Source organism: Myotis nattereri (assembly GCF_964212035.1).
Source record: "Myotis nattereri genome assembly, chromosome: 14".
NCBI lineage: Eukaryota > Metazoa > Chordata > Mammalia > Chiroptera > Vespertilionidae > Myotis > Myotis nattereri.
The window spans coordinates 28745221-28767006 of NC_138089.1; the positions used below are offsets into that span (position 1 = coordinate 28745221).

A 21786-nucleotide genomic window follows, 5' to 3' on the forward strand; every position below is an offset into this window, starting at 1 on the left:
TGGCAGAATACTACTTCCTCTCAAGTAACAGGCTTTGCTGGAGGTGCCCAGCAGCCTTTGCTGCTTTGTGCCCAGGGAGCAGGGGGCAAAGCAGATACCGTGGGGGGCCTCAGGCGACATTACTTCCCGTGGTGTTAAAGCTGTCCATTGCTCCAGCCTCCCAGGCCCAGTGGGAAGGAGCACCCTCAGACCACCTGTGCGGCTTCATTTGGGCAGGTCCCAAGACATGTAAAATGGGCTAGAGGAAGAAGGTCAGGGAAGGAAGAAGGAGTAAAGTTGGCTAGGAGAAATTGGCCTAAATGAGTATACAAAGAACCATGGGAAGGACAGGTAAAAACAGGCGTGTCCTTGTCCAATCACACACGAGCTAGGGAGGAGCTTGGTGGCCCCTGCCACTTCCTTCTGCAAAACCCATTGAGTATATTTGATCTATTGCCCCAGTGTTTTTATTAAGGTAACTATTCAATGAGAAATAAAAGCCTTATTACCTCTGCTTTACAGAGTATCAGAAATAGGATATTATATGGTTTAAAAAAAAAAAAAAAGCCTTCAAATGACGTCCAGACACATAATTCTACCTGGAGCTCAGAAGCTGACAATGGGTGGTGGTACACAGCAGGTTGGTGAAACCTCCACTGCCTGGTGCTGAAGTCCTGCTGTGTTTTTTTTAAAAAACTCAGAGGGTCTAAAAGGCCCATTCAAATGTCTAAAGATGAAAATGATTGCACTGGAATTAAGTCCTCAAAATTTAATAAAAGACCTGTCTAATCAGTTACAATCTTTAAATATTTAATGCAAACATTTAAAAAGAATTGTCAACTAGAAAAAAAATTCCCCTGAAAATATTTACTGTTAACTCCTTGAGATGGTGCTTTTTACAAAAAGTTTGTCAGCAAATGCCTTCTTTTTAGGGGATGGGCAGCAGGAGGATGGGGATAGGATATCAGAAAATGATATGCGTTCTTTATTTTGATAAGAATAACAAGGAATTCCACCTGTTTCCCCACCCCTCAATTTGCTTTATGTAAAAATACTTCCAGCATAATGAGCAGCAGTCATCAGCGGGAGGTGACTGAGCCCCAGGCACCTAGAGAGTATCTTCAAGCCACTACTTCTGTGCTCCCTCACTGTGCCCAGAGCCATTGGCCTAGACCACGAATTCACCTGCTGCTCATGTCTTATTTTCTTTCTCTCAAGGTTTCAGTAATACAGAAAGGATTACCATGTCGAAATAAGAACAGGTTTTCATAAACATAACACTGTCAGCTCGTGTGGGGTGAGATTCAGGAAGGCACACAATAAATTAAAGCAGACCCTGTCTCTGGAGGGTTTGCAGTGACCTCCGGGGCAAGGGCCGGACCTGCCAGCAGCTGAGCTTCCAGCACTGGTGTAGTGATGAGGATGCTGTGGGAAAGAGGGAGTCCATCCTTTGCTAAGTCATTGTGTCAGTATACAGGTCACAGGATCAAATGGAGGAGGAGATCCTCGCCTTCCTATCCAGTGACGTGCGCCGTCCGCGGAGGACCCTTCCCTCCGCGTGTCGCCACAGCCAGGTTTGCACAAGTCAATCTTCCGTACACCCTTGTTGCGTCCTGGTGGCGAATTAGTCCACAGAACTCCATCTGCTATTTACTTAAGTAAATCACTTGGAAACATAAAACTGGAGGTTGTAACTCAGTAAAACAATAAAGTGCTTTTGATGAGAGTAGTTGTTATTTACTGGTTGTTTCTTGTTTCACCTGAGGCACCGAAATCAACAATGTGAAAGGTGACAATGTTTACTAGGAATAAAAATTGAAAAAGCTTGTTTCTACTAAAAAGCCTGCATTTCTAAAATGTACTTTTCTATTGGTTTCCATGTCTTCAAGTTACTGAATTTTTACTCACTACTGGGTAAGGAAATCGTTTATGCTGGGGTGGGACAGGGTGGCGAATGGGGAGACAGATAAGGAACTGTCCATAAATATCCCTTAAGGGCTCCACTTGTGAAGGTGTGAGTGAGGGGGTTCCAGCAGAAAAGGTCAGGCCCTCATGCTGAATCCAACATGTGTGCAGATGAGTAGCAACACGAATTGGCTTCTGGATGGGTCCACACATCAACCTAAGAGTTTATTCTGAGTCCACATGCTTGATAACTGCTATAACACACTTGCATCTTCCATGGCCTCGATCCACCTGTAAAACAAAAGAGAGGAGACACTTGGTGTCGTGACTGTGCCTGTGACTCTGTAAGTGACTAGACTCTATTAGTATTAGCCTAAGCTTAGGGACCATGTCATATTCATATTTATTTGTTTCCCCAGCATTTAGCAAAAGGCCTGGAACACAGTACAAAGGTTTGCTGAATCAATGCATGCCTGTACGAACAAATCAATAATCTTTAAAAATTGCACAACTGCCCTGGCCGTTGTTACTCAGTGGTTAGAGTGTCGGCTTGTGGCCCGAAGGGTTTGATTCCCTGGCCCCACCCCGATTGGACATGTGTGGGAGGCAACCAATCTATGTGTCCCTCTCACATTGATGTTTCTCTCTTTCTCTTTCTCACACTTAGTCCCTCCCTCCCTCCCTTCCACTCTGAAAATCAATGGAATATTTTTTCCACTCTCTGAAAAATCAACGGAAAAAATATCCTCAGGTGAGGATTATAAAAAAATAAAATAAAATTGCACAACTATGAATAGGCAGTTCCACTGCTCTGCTGTGGCCCAAAGGGACTTGATGGGATAGGATGGCTGGAGGAGAACAGAAACCAAAATCCTAGGTAACAACTTGTTTTCTTCTGAATGAGAGGCAAGGAAATACATGATTAGTTATTTTGATTACCTCTGAGCTGAATTGGTATCCTCTGCTCTGAAGCTATAAAATAAGGTTTTCTTGTGGTAAAGGTGAAAAACAGGCCCTACTTCGCTGCTGCCCTCCTCCTTTTCTGGGGCAATGGTGAACCCTAGCAGGGGCATACTCTCCATGGCCACTGTGTCCTGCAGAGGGCAGAGGAAAAACTGGTATTAAATATGGCACTACACACAGTTACCAGCTCAGCGCTCACTGATACCTCCAATCTGAGGTGCATGATGAGCCTTTCTGTTGGGACATGCCTTGGACACAGTGAAATAACTGCACACATACTTTTCATCCCCACTTCTTGCCAAGATCAAACATAAGGAGGAAAAGAAACATCATTTTGTGACAGCCTATTAGGACCCAGGCATTTTCACCTTCACATTATCTTGTTTTAATCTTCACAGCAATCATAGAAAATATCACCTCCATTCTAAGAAGAAATTGAGTCTCAGAGATGGTAAATAACTTCCAAAGATCACACAGCATATAAAGGGCAGAGCCAGAATCTGGACTCATGATCACCTTCTAGCCCCCTCTCCGCTGATTCAATTAGTGATTCAGCTAGTTTTCTCAAGTTACTTCTGATAACATTCTGTACTCACTGCCCAAGCCTTCATTCACAGGGCTTCAGGATGGAGCACCCAGGGTGTCTATAAGCTATAAAGGTGCTAACCATGCAATGAGATATACCCAGAGAACTTAGATGGACCTTAAAATCATAGTGCTTGGTGGAAAAAAAGAGCTTTAATATATAAAGATACTTTTATATACACACATTTATGTACTAGAAAAAAAATACATGTTCATAATACAATTTTATTAAACCACATATAAACGAGATATAATTAAACACATTAGAATGGTTATGGGAGGAGAAGGGAGGGGAGAAGATTTTATGTATAAAGGGAATTCAATTTTCAAAGATTGCTAGATCAGAAAAATCATTTGACAAAATTCAACATCCATTCATCATAAAAACAAAACACACACACACACACACACACACACACACACACTTCGGCAAGCTAGCAGTAGAAGGGAACTTCCTTAATCTGACAAAGTGCATCTATAAAATACCTACAGCTAACATCGTATTTAGTAGTGACATACCGTATATTTTTCCCCTAAGACTGGGAACAAGGCAAGAGGGTGTTTACTCTTATCAATGAAATTCAACACTGTTGTGTAGGTCCTAGCCACTGTATTAAGGCAGGAAAAAAACTAAAAGATAAAGATCAGAAAAGAAGAAGTAAAACTATCTGCGCTTACAAAGACATGACTGATTACAAAACAACTATAACTAATAATGAGTTTAGTAAGAATAATCATTAAAAAAAACTTATTTACAACTAGAAAAGAGTAATTTACATTCAAAGTTGTACCCCAAAAATGAAATACTTAGGTATAAAGTTAACAGAAATGCAAGAACACAAGTCTAAGACCTACATACTAAAAACATTAAAAGAGAAGTTAAAGAACTAGATAAGTAAGAATTAATACCATGTTCATGAATTGTAAGATGCCAATATTGTTAAGAAGCCAATTCTCCCCAAATTGATCTATAGATTCAATCCCTCTCATAATCTCAGCAGGCTTTTTAAAATAGAAATTGAAAAGTTAATATGGAAACACAAAATACCTAGAATACCCAAAACATTCTTTAAAAAGAACACAGTTGGAAGACTGACACAACCTGACTTCAAGGCTTACTATAAAGTTGTAGTAATTAAGACAGCATGGTACTGGCATAAAGATTGGTAAATATATCAGTGAAACAGAATAGAGAACCCAGAAGTAGAACTACACTCATTCTGTTCTTTAATATGTGACAAATACATCCAAATAAACCAATAGGGAAAGGAAAATCTTTTCAACAAATGGTGTTAGAACAACTGAATATATGGGAAGAAATGAACATCAACCTCTACATCACACGATGCACAAGAATTAATTTGAAATAGACCTAAATGTAAAAGCTAAAACAGTAATGTTTTCAGAAGAAAATACAGGGGAATAACTGCTACTTTCAATCGACAAAGATTTCTTAGGACAGAAAGCAATAGTCATAAAGGAAAATATACATTTTACTGAAGATAGAAACTTCTGTTCACCAAAAGATTCATTCATTCATTCAGAAAATGAACAGGCAAGTCACAGAGAATATTCATAAAACATTTATCTAACAAAAGACTGGTATCCATAAAGATATATAAAGAACGGTAACTCAAGAACAAGAAGACAACCTACCTTAGAAAATGGGCAAGAGATCTAAACAGGCACTTCTCAAAGTGAAATATACAAATGGCCAATAAGCACATAAAAAATCTCAGTCGTTAAGAGACTATAAATTAAAGCCACAGTGAGATAAGATACTATACCTTCACCAGAATGGCCAAAGTTAGAAACTGACAATACCAACATGTGGAGCAATCAGAATGCCCATATTTACACACATTGTTGAGGAGAGTGTAAACTGGTACAGCATTTTGGAGAAGGGTCTGGTTGTTTCTTATAAACCACAAACACCTAAGTTTCTATGATCCAAGAATTCCAAGCCTAGGTATTTATCCAAGGTGAAATAAAAACCTATTTTCACACAAAAACCTGTATGTAAAAGTTTAAAGTGGCTTTATTGGTAATTTTCTCAAACTGGAAAGAACCTAAATGCCCTTCAACTGGTGAATGGATAAACAAACTGGTATATTCACAAAATGGAAGACTACTTCGGCCATAAAAAGGAATGACCTATTGCTGTATGCAACATGATTGGTCTCAAAAACACTGGACTGAGTGGGAGAAGTCCACGTGATTCCATTTATATGAAGAGCTAAAGGAGGCAAAACGAATCTATGGTGGAAAAAAATCAGTGTTGCCTCTGGGACAGGGATAAGGTGGGGTTTATAGATGGATGCATGATCAAAACCTATAAAATAATATACTATTTGTGTACTTCATTATATGGAAATTGTACCTCAAAAGGAAAAAACATAAATAGGGGGAAGTACATTTTGAAAAGCATAAAAAAATAAAAAGGAAGAGGGATGAATGAATAAACAGACACCTGATCAAAGAAATACAGTAAAATGTTAATTGCATAATCTAGTTCATGGATATATGACAGTTCACTGAAAATTCTTTCACCATTTCTTGATGTTTGAAATTTTTTATATTGATAAATAGTAAATATAGTAACTAAAAAATAAGATGTTAGAAAAAAGAAAAAAATGCCTTTATATTTATAAAGTCACTTTCTCCCAGGACTGTCACTGAACAGCAAGTTTCATTGACTTTGGTCAGTTCAGGGTATATGATGTGTTCACAGTAGTATAGTCAGTGATTCACATTATCAAACCTTTTTTCTTTGATGGAATTTAAAGCAGGCCCTAACGCTAGAATATGCTCATTGAGAAATTACACAAGTTCCTCTCTGGAAGAATCTATTTTGGAAGCATATTTAAATTAAATTCATCTTTTAAAATCAACTTATGATGTTACTTCCATGACAACTGTTGCTCAGAACCTAAAGACTGGGTTTTCCATTTTCAGATAGGACTCACCTTCTCTTTGGTGGTTACTTAATTATCACTAGCCTTTGTTCATCTAAGCCAGCATTTCTTCCCAACGTGTGTGCTGTGCAACAACACTTCTATGTGATGTTCTATGAGGAATGACCTATGGTCTGCCCAGCTTGGGAAATCTCCACGTCTTAAGAGATCCATGACATGGCCTTGTATATGAGAGATTCTCAGAAGTATGACTGTGAGGAAGTCCCACTCACTGCCTACCCAGGGTTCCCTCGAACCCTGTTTCCAGGGAACCCCTGTGGTGTCCTGTGGAATGCCTGCTCAGGTAGATGCTGCCCTGGGCTGCAGAGGATAGTACATCACATTTCAGTTTGTCCTGGAAAGATTAAAACTCTCCCCAGCATAGAAAGCCGCATCTGTGGACATGCGAGTGAAAGACCCCCTCGAGGAATGCCCACCTCACACAGCACCCAAGTCACTCAGGCCCAGGGGGTCCCCTCTACAGGTCCGTGTCCCCGCTTGGCTCTGGAACACCCGAGGACAGTGCCGACTGCAGCCGTCAAGGCTACGGGTCCTTTGTGAGGGAAGCTTTAGGTCCTGAAGAAGGAAATTGCTTTTGCTCACTCACCAGCATCTGCATCTGTGGTCAGGGGAAGGGGCCAGCCCTGTGTTCTGTGCAGATCCTCAGGGGTGGGACACCCACCCCCTGCAGCTGGGCAGAATGCACTGAAGTCCCATTTTCAAAGCGGATTTATTTAGCCTGTGGGAGCCACCAGATGGTGGGGCCTGGACATGGAAATCTTTCACATTATCCTACAGTTCTGCGTGGGTCAGGACCAGACAGCCTCCTGCTGCAGAAGCACAGCCCATACCTATCTACTCCGGAAGGAGGCTTGATTTCCAAGGCCCTCTCTCCAATATTTTAGAAAATGTAAATGTAAGATGTTCTATAAAAATATAAACAAGTTTTACTTAATAGAAAAGTTACTATGAGGCCATGCAGTTCCGTTAAAAGAAATGCACAAAGAGTGTGGCAGTTTCCTTCAACCTGTTGAATTTGATCCTAAACAAAGTAGAGAGGAGAAAGCCGCTTTCTCTTGGAGAGTGCTGGGCTCGTACGGGATGCTGGGCCTGTGACATTGAAATACTTCGGTGCACAGGTCTGCATGCTGTACTGCCTTATCTCCCTCCACACAGAAACGGCAAATTCCTTCGATCTGGGATGGACACGCAGTCGTGTGTCCACAGCAATGCTCAGCACATGGCATTGCTCAATAAAGACTTGTCTGACATGGGAATTGGGACCAGCATTCAGGCCCCACACTGCCCTGAGGTGACAGGGTGCGGTGCACACCCCACATGGACATTCTCAGGCTCGAGCTTAACCTTCGAGCCTTCACAGGAGAGAGAAGAGGAAGTGCGAACCACCACTACCTCACTGGCCATGTAGGTGTAGAGCACTTTGCCTTTGATGACAAACCAGAGCTTCTTCCAGTGCCTCTTGCCTTTCTTACACCGGCTGAGATAGCCACTGATGGCGGAGCCCTCTCCGGAGGCAGCCACCTGTCAGAAGGGAAGCACAGTGGTCGGCACCAGGTGGTGGAGGGCACAGTTCAGACAGAGCCAAAATGACATGCACAACAGTGAGCACATTGTTTATACAGCTTTGAAGTCTGAGACATGGATGAGGTCTCAGGATCCATCCAGCACCTCAAAGGCAGCAAAATAGTACGTTGGTTTGAAACACAGGCTTTACTGAGCAGACCCAAGAGTCAAAAACTGCCTTCAGCAGTGCTGGCCTCTAGTGGTGTTTTAGATTCCTGGTCCTCCCCAAGCCCCAAACCCCCACATTACAACACTGATACCTGAAGGAAAGGTTTTCTTCCTTCTAAAACTGATTCTTACAGTTTTCGGCTTATTGATTTCCTGCATTTAAGGAGGGATCCGCTTTGTATTGTTTACCTAAAGGTTTTATCATCTCCTGCCTAATGGGATGTGTCAGCTCCTCCCCTTCTTAGTCGCCTGTCGGACAGGCTTTATGTGGGGTTAAGAACACAGGCTTGGAGTAATACCAACCTAGGGCTCCAGTCCAGGTGCTGCCAGTTCATTGCCAGGGAATGCTGTGCAATTCACTTACTTCCTCTACGTCTCGGCTTCCTTACTAGTTATATTGAAATTAAATGACATAAAACAGATGACCTACAGTGACTGACCCATAGTAGGTGCTCCACAAATAGTAATCTTACTGTTAGAGCAATGTGGCCAGGCTAAGAAATAATTTCATTCGACTTTCTCATTGTACAGATGGGGAAACTGAGGCTCAGAGGAATGGAGAGGGCCACCAAAGGTCAAATCCCTATTTAGCTGGAGAGAGAGAGTAAGAACCTGAATCTCTCAGCAGATACTCCAGAGGCCAACAAACCTCAGTGTAGGGCAGCGGTCGACAACCTTTTGGGCCTCACGGACCACCGGTTGGCGACCGCTGGTGTAGGGAATGGAAGCCACAACCAGTTCTGGCTGTTTGGAGAAGCATAGGAAAGAAATCTGCCCACCACAGTCCAGGACTTCTATACCAGATATGGGCTCCAGCCCCGCCCCCCGCCCCCCCCCCCCCCCCCACACACACACACTTGCTGCGCTGAAACATCTCACCGAGAGGAAAGGCAGCGTGGACAGAACATGACAGGGGAAACCGATTCTGCAACCTCCCTTTCTGACAGACGCTTGGGAGGCAGCTTTCTGTAGACTTTCTCATGGGGATTGGGTCTTGCTGGTGAGGTGGGGGAGGGGAGAGCACAGCAGGAGACCGAGGCACATGTCTCCTGGGGCTACTGCCGATCCCGCTGAGTGCAGGCTTTGCTGGGTAATAAAAAGGTTGTCACTTTGGGCGAAAATCAGCAAGGGGCTGGCTAGGTCAGAACCATGTGGCAACAGGATCAGAGCAGCCTGATGCTAGAAGGGTAAGAGCACTGATTCTTAAACTCTGCCCCCATGGAACACTCGGGTGGGAGGAGTGACAGGATGAACTTTCCTGGTTTTATGGGAAGGAACTAGTTAAATAAGTGATGGGATAACCATACGATGTAAAACGTGAGATTTATATAGCTGAGCAAATGGGAAATAATATCTAAGAGAAATTAAATGAAGAGTCAGTATAATATGTTATCTTTTGGGTAAAAAAGAGGATCTATAATTGTACATATTCGTTATGTAGATGCATTAAAGTTTCTGGAAGGATCCATGAGAAATCTGATGGTGGTTACCCCCTGGGATGGGTAGGACTGAAGGAGTTCGGAGAGGGAGAGAAACTTACTTTCATCATATATTCTTTCATGCTTTTTAAAAAATATATTTTTTACCATGTATGTGTTAATCCCAAGATTTTTAATATGCAAAGGGAATTAAGTTAATGGATAGAACTGTACCGATTTAAATTTTTCATCCCCTAACACTTTTAAATCCTTGCCACCTACTACTTGCTAATGAATATTAATGAAAAAAATTGGAAACAGCTGATCACACTTCTTTCAACAGCTTGTATATTCATGGGCATACATTTGTTTGTGATTGTGATTAGAATTTAGACGTATAAAGTCTAGTCCTATTTGCAGGATGGAATTGAGTTTAGCCAATTCTGAGGTTTCCCGCAAAGAGTTGCAGCTTCCCGGGGGCTCACCACCTGAGCCTGTTTGGGACCCCCAGGGTGAGAGGATGGTACAGGCTGCTATGGGAGACCTCAGCTAGCGCTGTAGCTGCTTTAGTTGGAAAAGCCCCAGTGGTCTGTGCAGTACTCTTGGACTAGGTCTAGGCTATGGGGCTGGAGAGAGAGAAAGGAAGAAAGAGAGTTGGACAAGAAGTCAGAGAGAAGGATGTGAAAGATGTCTCCTAACACCATCTACAACCACTTTGAGTCCTGCCCTCTGCCACCAAGCAGGCATCTTCTCAGTCATGCCCAGGAGACAGGCCTTCCCTTGTTAGGTGAGTCTGTCCTTGTAAACAGAATGTCTCCCACTAGGGGTCCTCGTTGTCCCAAAAAGCCCAGTCCGGGAGGGGAAGGGGTCTGACACTGTTCACAGAGGAGGACCATGAACCGTCCAAATCCCAAGATGTCCACGCAGGTAGCCCCACCTGCCTTACCTCAGTGAGGGCCGAAGGGACTTTCTTCTGCTTCTTGAAGGTCGAGGGGTTGATGCTGTGGAAGACGGACGAGAAGGAACTGCTCGAGAAGCGGGGGGAGGACAGAGGGAAGCTCATGCTCACTGGCCTCTCTGTAACGAAGACAAGTTACGGGGAAGGGAGGTAAGTGTCCACGTGGACAGGCACGCCAATTCCTGTAAATCGGAGCTCCTGGTCCTTCCCAAGGTGGGAACCAGCCTCACCGTGGGGTCTAAGTGTGATCAGAAAAATGGGCAACGTTCTTCTGCTGACATGAAGGCCCTGGGGGCGGGGAGGGAAGGCTTCTCCAGGTCTCCAGGAGGCAGGGGCTGGGCTGTGCTCGGATGGCCCCGGTGCCCCAGAGAACTCTTTGGTTTTAGGCCCAGGTCACACTTGCTCTCCCTCCAGCCCAGCCCTGCTTGGGCAAAGCCTGTCCCCTGAGCACAGTCTCTCAAGAGCCAGCTCAGCTTCCGCAGGCGCCTTTGTCAGCGAGCCCTCAGCCCTTCCCTGACCCTCAACTCTGTGACCCGTCTCACAATCCTTATCCCCAAAAAGGGCCCACAGAAAACAGGCCTACAGAACACTCTCGAGAAGAAAAGAGGCTGCTATGGCAAAGTATATGTGAGCTCTCCGCTTCACTGAGGGGCACTGACCCAGTGTTTCCCAAACCTAGCTGCCCACAGAACCCTTCTCCTGGGAGCATCTTTCAATTTTTTGTGGACCAGCATTTTGGGAAATGGTGCCCCAGGTGTGAGTTTAAAACCCTAGTTCTTCCTCAAGGGCTGCTTTTGTCTGCACCTCCCGGGAAAGTGGTTTCGGGCACCAACCACAGGCCAGGGAGAAGCCACATGGGCCACCTGGAAGAAAGGTGAGGGTGGTCCCAGGTTACCTCTCATCAGGCCTGGGACGTCCCCGCCCCTCTTCTTTAGCTCGCCGTAGCAGCCATCGCAGACCTTGGCCATCCGGTCCTTGAGGTACTTCAGAGGGTACTTGTTTCTCGAACAGTTCCGGCACACGATCTGCAGGCCCAGTTGGGGATGCATGTTGGAACGGTTCTCATCTCAGCACATGCTTAGGGCCAGCATCCTCACCCCTCCACCTACAGCCCCCACCTCCTCCAGGGACTGTGCCAGGTCGGCCTGCCTTTCCAGTACAGCTGCATAGAGTTCTGTGCAGGTGCTTATCTCTTTTTCTGATGAGCCCTTAACCACAATAGATACTGTTTTTTTACGAGGACAATAACCACATATGCTGTGATTTTCTTTTGGGAGCATGGCGGTGCTAAGGAAGGGGCCTGGGCTTGGGCACCATGGTTTGAGGATACCAGCAAAATGGGCATTAACTACCTCGCAGGCTTGGTGTGAACACTCCTCCTCTCTGGGCTGGCACGCAGCAGCTGCTGGATGCCCCTGAATCCCCACCCCATGCCACCCCCATGCACACATTCCCCCCAATGGAGTGACTCACCTTGCCACAGGCGTGGCAGTGATGACGCCTCAGGGTGAGGGAGAAGTCGCAGCCGCAGTTCATGCACATCATAACATGTGTGACGGGCACCAGAGTGGGGGGTCTCTCCCCCAGGCTGACCCCCAACCTCTCTCGTATCTACAGCAACAGAATGGGGTGAAGCAGTGTGGTCAGGAGACCAGCTGGATGGGTGTGGGGGACAGGGTGCATTCTAATTCTGTAGCCTCCCCCTCCCCATCCTGTATCCTCCAGAAGCTGATCTTGGGTTAGAAACAGCCAACAGGAGGTGCTGTGCTCCAGGCTGGGGTTGCACAGTGACTGCCCTGAGCCAGTGGGAATATGGCAGGAGAGGTAGGTAGGAGGAGGAGGAGCCGGTGCCCTGATGCAAAGAGCTGCAAGTCTTCCTAGGCGTGTGGCTGGTGTCCCAGGGCCTCCACTCACCTCCACGCTGTGGTGGAAGGCAGCCAGAGCCTGGGCCTTATAGTCCTCAGGGACAGCTCTGCTCAGACAGCCATGCCACTCATCCCGCTCTGCACAGGAGCTGTGGGCACAAACTGGAGTTAGCGATTGCACGAGGGGACCAAGTCCAGGGCAGGCCCCTGCCCATCACACATGCCTGAACCTCTTGGCATCTGAAATCCCACCAGTAAGTGCGGGCCACCTGCCAGACAGGCCTAGGCTCGCACCTCAGCGCCTCCACCTGCTAGCAGGGCGGCAGGGCACGCTGCGGTCCCCCAGGCCCCTTCGTCACTGGGACACAGGAGTGTCCATACTCTTCCTCTAACTCCCAAGGCTTTTGTGGGGATGAAATGACATGTGGGATGTAGATGGACTTTGGCAATAGCAAAGCAAGGGGTGTTCGGAGGGAAGCTCTGAGGGGCCCACACCTTAGGAGGTATGGGTAGGCAGGGGACAGGGGAGAAGGGTAGATAGAAGCTAGAAAGGGCCAAGGTCCCAGTCACTCCAACTGCCCGCACTTTCTCACTTCACTTCCTATTCATCCAACAAGCTGACTTCCCACATTCTGGCTCTGTGCCTGGAAGGTGGTGACAGCCGCTCTGGGCTGAGAGCTGCCTAATTCTTGCGGGGCCCACTAGGTGTCGCTCCATCCTACACTAAAGTACGCAGGCTCAGCCGGAGAAGGGACCAGTGTGGCCCGGGAGGGAGGAAGGGTGGCAGCCAGCCAGATGCCATGTCCCTAAAAGGAGATGTATGGGTCCCACTGTCCCTGGAAGCTTCAGTGTGAAGTGTCTGGGTTAGCAGGGAGGTGACCGGCCTGTCAGTGACAGTGGCTTCTTGAGTCCACTGGCCAAAGGGCAGTGTCCCTGCCTAAGAGAGATGGGCAGCCCCATCTGAAGGGCTGAGCCTGGCCTGTCACCACCCTCACCTGATGGCTGGACAAACAGAGACCATACCCTGGGTCTCCCCAGGTCTCTGATTTTACCTGGAGATGAGGGGAGAAGAGGCCATGGAACCCCACCCAGGCATCACCTCTTCTAGGAAGCCTCCCCTCATTCCAGCAGAGGGGGTCACTCCTTGGAATTTCTAAGTGGAAAAGCGCTCTGGATCACACAGGCGTGCATTTGAACCCCAGTTTTGCCTCACATGGGCTGTGTGACCCGTTTCTAGGCCTCAGCTCCCCAAGCATGGCAGGAGCTGCAAGGCCCACCTGCAAGGGTGGTGGTGAGGGTCAGAGGAGGGGCCTGAGACCCAGCAGGTGCCCAATGCAGGTTCCTCTTGCCACCACCACTATTAATTCAGGCACATAACCTGAACATACAATACAGTTATGTTCTGTGTTGTAACCAGTTCATAACTCCTACCCAGAATGTGGGCTCCCCCTACCCCAAGCAAATCAAAGCTCAAATCACATGTGTCCTCAGCACAGAACCTGCCATGAGGAGTGGCTCATAAAGGCTTAAGGACCAATACATCTATGAGACAGCGTGTGGGTCAGTGTGGGCACATCCCATGCCACACCAGAACCCCCACCCCACACTGGGCACGGCTGCCAGCCCTGGGTCACGCACACCTGAGAGGGAAGACTCCCAAGCCTTGGGAACCCGTCCCACCCACCATGCCCAGTGAGGGCCTGGCAGCAGCCACGCCTCCCCGGTTTCTGAGCTTGCGCTGGCCTTGCCCGGAAAGCAGGGGTGGGGGGGAGGGTAATGTGGAGGGTGAGGGAGGTGAGCCTCTTTCACTGCCTAAAGCCAGCAAGGAAGGACCCCTGGGCATCCCGAGGGCCTGGAGAAAAACAGAGGGTTCTGAGAGAAAGGCTGAACCCCAAACCAGGGAACGCCCACTCATTGCTTTTTCTCTCCAGACACAAAAGCCTGAAAGTAATGATAATTTATTAAATAAGGCACACAATGCATTCTTTACTCACCATAACTTTTCGTGTTGCTATAAAGACCAAATAATCTGTAGAGTTTTACAACCATGAGGTATTGTTATTATTATAATTTTAAGAAAAAGGGCTCTAGAAACCCCCAAAGTTCTATGTAAAATTTTATGTCCATGCACATTTATTTTGGGGGAGAGAAGCCAGTTTTATCAGATTCTCAAAGTGGCCTGTGATTCAAAAATGGTTAAGAAACACTAAAAAGAAGTTCTTTGATGCAAAGGATCTATAATAATAAAAGCATAATATGCTCATTAGACCGGATGTCCTTCCAGACAACCTTCCGGAGGAAGCTGTGGTGGTGGGGGCTGAGCCCCTTGCACCAATTTCGTGCATCAGGCCTCTAGTACCCAAATAAAACCAAAGACACATCCAACATTTGTTATTCCAAACTTTCCCACCTATAAAACTCTGTTTCTTGCCTCCCTCGCCCCCCTCCCCTGGCCTTCCCTCCTTCTTCCTCCCCATACCTTGCAGATAGAGTTAGGCAGGACTCAGAAGTCTCAATCTTTAGGGCGTAGGGCACCTTCTCCATCACAGGGCGGCTGACCTGGAAACCAACAGGGGCACCTCAGCATGGGGGTGAGGGGGGCATGAAGGGGCAACCACAGACTAGATTCTTCCTTTGGTCCTGCCACTGTGCCTCTCTGAGCCTGAGTTTCCTCAGATGCTCAGAGACATGGGAGATGCTGTGTGTGTGTGTGTGTGTGTGTGTGTGTGTGTGTGTGTGTGTGTGGTGGGGCCTGGCTGCCAACTCAAAATATGGGAACACATGACGAGGGCCCCTTCTTCCTGTCTCTCTGTCTTTACACACGAAACTGTCCAGCTAGGCTGGCATCTTTCTTACATTTGTTTAAAAAGCATCTGCTACTTGAACAGATATCTAGCATATAGCGGCATTATTTACCATGGTCAAAAGTGGAAGCCACCCAAGTGCCCATCCATGGGTGAAGGGACAAACAAAAGGTGGTGTATATGTACAACGGAATATTATTCAAACGAAAAGTAAGGAAATTCCAATACATGTTACAACATGGATGAGCCTTGAGGACATAATGCTAAGTGAAGTAAGCCACTCACAAAAGACAAATACTGTGTGATTCCACTTCTATGAGCTGCCAAAGAAGGAACCCATGTACACTGTTAGTGCAATTGGTGCAGCCACTATGGAAAACAGTATGGAGAGGCCTCAAAAAATTAAGAATATAACTACCATAATCCAGCTATTCCACTTCATTCCCTTTATCCGAAGAAAATAAAAACACTAATTCAAAAAATATATACGCACTTCTATGTGCACTGCAGCATTACTTACAATAGCCAAAATATGGGAACAACCTAAGTGTCCATTGATAGATGAATGAATAAAGAAGATGTGGTACATTTACATAATGGAATATTACTCGGCCATAAAAAAGAATGAAATCTTGCCATTTGTCATAACATGAATGGACCTTGAAGGTATAATGAGAATAAATCAGGAGGAGAAAGACAAATAACATATGATTTCACTCTATGTGGAATCAAAAGACAAACAAAAGTAATAATAAACTCAGATACAGAGGAAAGATTAGCAATTACCAGAGAATAAAGGGGCTTGGGAAGCAAGAGAATGAAGGGGTCAACTGTGGTGATGGATTGTAACTAGACTTTTGAGGATGATCACTTTTTAGTCTGTAAGTTATAACGTTGTAAACCTGAAACTTACATAATAAAGAATTTAATATAGTGCTAGCTGGTTTAGTTCAGTGAATAGAGCATTGGCCTGCGGACCAAAGAATCCTGGGTTTGATTCTGGTTAAGGGCACGTACCTTGGTTGCAGGCTCCTCCTCAGCTGGGCCCTGGTCGGGGCTCATGCAGGAGGCAACCAATTGATGTGTTTCTCTCACATCAATATTTCTTTCTGTCTTTCCCTCTCTCTTCCACTCTCCCTAAAAATCATTGGAAAAATATCCTCGGGCGAGGATTGACAACAAAATTTAATATATTAAAAAATCACATAGAGAGAAAAGGGAGTGGGAACGGGGAGTTAGTGCTTGATGGGTACAAAGTTTCAGTTTGGGAAGATGAATGATGGTAATGGTTGCAAAACAACGTGAATGCCCTTAATGCCACTGAACTGTATACTTAAAGATGGTTAAAATGGTAAATTTTATGTATATTTAACCACAATTAAAAAAATCCTCGCCAAAACCGGTTTGGCTCGGTGGATAGAGCGTCGGCCTGCGGACTGAGGGGTCCCGGGTTAGATTCCGGTCAAGGGCATGTACCTGGGTTGCGGGCACATCCCCAGTGGGAGATGTGCAGGAGGCAGCTGATCGATGTTTCTCTCTCATCGATGTTTCTAGCTCTCTATCTCTCTCCCTTCCTCTCTGTAAAAAATCAATAAAATATATTAAAAAAAAAATCCTCCAAACACATACTGTTTCTCCTTTCAAGCCTTTGCTTACACATTTCTCTCCTCCTAAAGCACCCTTCCCCACCTGTCCACAGACTATGCTCTCTATGGGACTCAGCTCCCTTCCTCCAGGAAGCCCTCCTTGCCATTCCTCTCTTCCTCCCCTCCGACCCCCAACCCCAGCCCTGGCCTATCTATAGCATAATCCTGCTGTAACCCATAACATAGCGCTGTTCCTCAGGACCCCCCTCTTCCCAGATGGTCTGTGAGCTCTTGGAAGCAGGGATATTGTCCTCTGCTCACCTGGGGTCTCCCGACTGCCCCCGAGTGCCCAGCATTAGGCATTTACCTTCATGCTGGCCACTGCCAACGTGCTCTTCAGCCGGTACTTCCCATCCTTCTGGGGATACGTGTACAGGAGCATGTCGCTCATCTGGGGAGAAGGAAACCCCATCACACAAGTCTTGGTCCCAGCTTCTGTCCTGAGGATCACTGAGCACTGGGTGCATAGGTATTCCTGCATTCCCCACTGGCCCCCACGAGACAGCAAAACAACCGTGGGCTAAAACGTGAGCACCTTCCCCACAGTTGCACTCCTAGGTAAAAACTCAAGGGGAATACATGCAGTGCCCACAAAAAGTCAAGGACAGGGAGGTGCATACAGGTATTATTCACAATAGCCAAATAGTGGAAACAACCCAACTATCGACAGGTGAATGGATTAGCAAACTGTGGTGCATCCATACTATGGAATACCACACAGCAATCGAAAGGAACAAACTGATGATGCACACAACGACACGGATGAAGCCCAAAACATGCTGATGGAAAGAAGCCAGACAGAGAACACACTGCTTGATGACATTCACTGGAAGCTCCAGAACAGGCAAAACTGATCTGTGACAGAAACCAGGCCCGTGGCTGCCCGTGGCTGCAGGGGCGGGGAGAGTGGCTGCTAAGGAGCACAGGGGAACTTCCTGGAGGGTTGGAATGTTCTATATCCTGACCAAGTGGCAGTAGATTTGTCAATGTACTTTGGCATCTATACCTTAGATGGGCGCATCTTACTCTATAAATCAAACCTCTGTGAAGCATAGTTAAGGAAAGAGGGAGGGAGTTCCTTGAGGAAAGGGAGCTCCAGTGACATAATAGTTGCTCATTTAATATCTGTTGAATGAACAATTAAAGCTCCCCATCCCCATACAAGGAAGACAGGAAGAAACAGAATGAAAGACACTTCACCTCCTTAGAGAAGAATGCTTGTTTGACTACAGGGTTTAGTTTGAAAAAACAACCTCACACTCCGGGTGGTCTGTGGGCTGTCAATCCTGACCCTCCCTCTGTAGCTGCTGTGTGACTATGGACAAGCTGTTTCCCCCTTTGAGCCTCAGCTTCCTCACCTGGGAAGTTGGGAGCATCTCTGCCCCTACCTCTTTATGGATGCTGAGAGAGAATGGCCCCGAGGGAGCCCTCTATGCATGGGAGCCAATGTAAACTAGGGGTGTTGTGGGCACTGACCAGAACATGGCGTCTAAGGTCTGAAACAGGGCGAGAACTCGGAGTTAACACTTCCTTTTCCTGCAGACAGTCTGCTGAGGGGACAGCATGGTGCGTTTTCCTGTCACCAGTTGGGACCCCGACGTCCCAGGCAGAGCTGTGCGAGACACTTGGCCGAGACACTGAGCTGCTGTGTGACCTCAGGCAAACCCTTCCTGTCTCTGGGCCTCACTGTCTCTAACTGGAGCTGGAGAACAGGGCCAGCAAACATTTTTTTACAGGCAAGATAGTAAATATTTAAGTCTCGATGGGCTTTTATTCCTCATAAGGTGCCAGTTTTTGTTACAACTATTCAACTTAGCCATTGTAGCTCCAAAGCAGCCACAGACGAGAGAAACTGAGTCACAGATCGGCTAGTTCACGCGCCTAAGGTCACAAGTTCACAGGTGGCAGAGCCGGGGTGGCAACTAAATGAGTGTGCCTCCAGTGCGTTCAGCTGTGGTGTGGTGTGTTGGGAGTGGCCGCACAGTGAGTCCTGGCCCCACCTGGGTACAGTGACCCAACCCCATGCAGAGCCTCATTCATTAGCCTACTTTGAGGAACCCGCCTGTGTCACTCACTAGAGTAGTCCCAGCCTTTTCTGAAGGCCCCTTAAGCACCTGCTGCCATGGCAACTGCCATTAGCACCCTGAGGTTTTCCTGATGGGTTCAGGACCAGGCTGCCTCCTAATTGCCCATGGTTCTCCTTTCTTCTTCAAAGCATGTGTTTTACAGCCCCAATTTGGAGGAAGGAAGAGAAATTCTTCATGGAGGAGAAAGGGCGGATTTCTCACAATAAGGAGCCTCCAGTACCACCCACCGCTTGGGGTTGGATGGGACGCAGGGGTGGGGGGGGGTGCCACAGTGGGAACCTCTCCATAGCATCACTGAAAACCCTGTGTTGGTGGACACATGCCCTGACTTTATTCTGAGTTAAGATTATTTTATGAAACTGGCACCTTGTGAGGAATAAAAGTTGTTCCTTAATGTTTTCGCCATGGTGCTCCCTGGCTCAAGAATGTCTGTCTATCCTCCTGCTATCTATCTCTCCAGAGCCGTGGTCGGCAAACTGTGGCTCGCAAGCCACATGCGGCTCTTTGGCCCCGTGAGTGTGGCTCTTCCTAAGCCTTAGGAGTACCCTAATTAAGTTAATAACAATGTACCTACCTATATAGTTTAAGTTTAAAAAATTTGGCTCTCAAAAGAAATTTCAATCGTCATACTGTTGATATTTGGCTCTGTTGACTAATGAGTTTGCAGACCACTGCTCCAGAGGATGTTACTAACACCTACTTAGTAGAAGGTCCAGTGCTGAGAGAGAGAGAGAGAGAGAGAGAGAGAGAAAGGGACCTGGGTTTAGGCCGTGGGGCGGGCGGGAGGGGGGGGGAGAAAGAAGGGGGGCAGGGAGGCTTGTAGACAAACAATGATAGGGAACCAGAGAGACCCAGGCCAGTCATCATGACTGAGTGAGAGAGAGGCTATGGAGAAGAGTCAACTAGATGCTGGAGGGAGCATGGGAAAGGGAAAGAGAAGAAGTGGGAGGGGGAGGGGGAGGGGGGTGGTGACAGATGGGGGAAGGGAAGGAGCGAGGAAGGACACTGTGTCTGTGCCTGGCATTCGAAGTCCCTGTGAAAGGGACATAGCCAGAGGAGCTGGCCAGATGGGAATCAAGACGGAGGAGCTCCCTCCACTCTAGCTTCATGCACTTCCTTCATTTACAGGAGGGACTATTTCCCTCCTTGTTGAGAGAAGGACACTGAAGCTCAGAGAAGAAGCAGGACCTGCCATGGGTTGCACAGCCAGTAAGTCAGAGCTGGCATGAGAATCCAGTCTGTCTGACTCCAAAGCCAGTGCTCCTCATCACCATCCTGGATGTCTCCCTTTTTCATCCTGGAGAAGAAAGGCCTTGGGACCCAGTCGTGAGCTGTGCTGGGGCAGAGGGAGCTGACGACTCTACAGCTCTGGGCGGAGGGAGGGCCTGTGTCCCATGGGATAACTGTCAGAGGGAAGGGTGGAAATTCTTATCAAACAAGCTGCCTCTATGGGCCTCATTTAATTCCCCAAACTGCCCGCTATTTCCACTTTCCCTGTGGGAAATCGAGGCTCAGACATGTCTGTGATCTGTCTAAGGGTTACAGAGGAGCTAAGTGTCAGATCAATATCTAACCAGCTCAGTCTCGCTCACTGCCACACAGATCTCCAAAATTCAAGGGTATGAACTCCTGCTCAATAGAAAATGTTTTCAAATATTGAGACTCTAACATGGAACAAGGGATGACTTTCCTCACTGGACTCCAAGATCCACAACAGGGCAGGGGCCGTGTCTATATACCCTCACAGATCTTGGCCCACAGAAGGAGATGGAGAAGGAGTTGCAGAATTAATGAATGTCATAATAGGCAGTGAGCTCCCTGTCACCAGAGGTATATGCAGAGTTCAAAAAACTACCTGGAGAAAGGAACTCAAGCATCTGTGGGGACTTTGCGATCCTTTTGAGAACTCAAACTATCCAATGAGTTATCCACTCTGAACTATCCACTCTGAATTATCCACTTTCAAAGATACCTTTTGAAGTTCCTGCTGGGGTTCTAATCTCTTGCCTGTGGCCAAATTTCTCCCTTGCACCACAGCACAAACCAGCCAGAGTGAGGGGTTCTCATGGGGAGTGAGTAAGAGATAGCTGGTTGGAGGCACAAAGAGCTGCTTGTAGCCTAGCAGCCACAGAGGTTGATGTTACTACATCATAGGCCTGGACATTCCCTGGTATTCCAGGCTGTAGCTATAAATCACCAAAAATGTTACATTATACTCTGTCTTGTGCACAGTGGAGAAAGTGCTGGACTCGGGGTGCAGCCCTGGTTCCCCCGGGGCTCTGCCACCAACTTGCTGAGAGATCTGGCCAAGTCAACTCTCTTTTCTGGATCTGTTTTCTCATGCATTAGATAAAGCAGTTGGACATTTATTCCTGATTTTAGAATGTTTAACTTTTGGCACCATTCCATCAAAATCGCTGAAATAATAAATGAGGGATGGAAGGAAGGAAGGAAGGAAGGAAGGAAGGAAGGAAGGAAGGAAGGAAGGAAGGAAGGAAGGAAAGAAGAAAAGAAAAGAAAAGAAAAGAAAAGAAAAGAAAAGAAAAGAAAAGAAAGGAAGGAAAGAAGGAGGGAAAGAAAGAAGGGAGGGATGGGTGGTGGTTTCCAAGGGTAAACTCTCAGCTTTCTGGGAAGCTCAGCACACAGAGTGACCCTCATCCTACAGATTCCGCTCTGTTCTAGTCTCCTCCCCTGCCTTCCAGTTGTCCTTGAATACTAGTCCTAGAAATTCCACAGAACTTGACAGTCCCAGGGCTTGTCTGGGGGGCCAGGTACTTACCAGGAACAGGTGCCGGGGGCGTCTGTTTTTCCCTGTTACTTTCATCAGTGTCCCTTCCTTCAGAAACTCCTGTGAGGAGAGAAGCAGACAC

The 21786-nt window shown here is 46.8% G+C and overlaps 1 protein-coding gene across 1 annotated transcript in view; it reads right to left on the reverse strand.

The window, feature by feature from the left end:
• Positions 1-735: 735 nt before the first annotated feature.
• The window catches only part of FGD5 (FYVE, RhoGEF and PH domain containing 5), a 114720-nt gene continuing 93669 nt past the window's right edge, over positions 736-21786 (reverse strand). The window contains exons 12-21 of the mRNA XM_081105673.1: positions 21696-21764; positions 17137-17220; positions 14859-14938; positions 12429-12528; positions 11988-12125; positions 11410-11539; positions 10503-10633; positions 7800-7928; positions 2824-2978; positions 736-2175 (exon numbers count right to left, since the gene is read on the reverse strand). Coding sequence (XP_080961799.1) covers positions 2139-2175; positions 2824-2978; positions 7800-7928; positions 10503-10633; positions 11410-11539; positions 11988-12125; positions 12429-12528; positions 14859-14938; positions 17137-17220; positions 21696-21764 — 1053 coding nt within the window. The 3' untranslated portion in view covers positions 736-2138. The remainder of the gene's footprint in view (positions 2176-2823; positions 2979-7799; positions 7929-10502; positions 10634-11409; positions 11540-11987; positions 12126-12428; positions 12529-14858; positions 14939-17136; positions 17221-21695; positions 21765-21786) is intronic.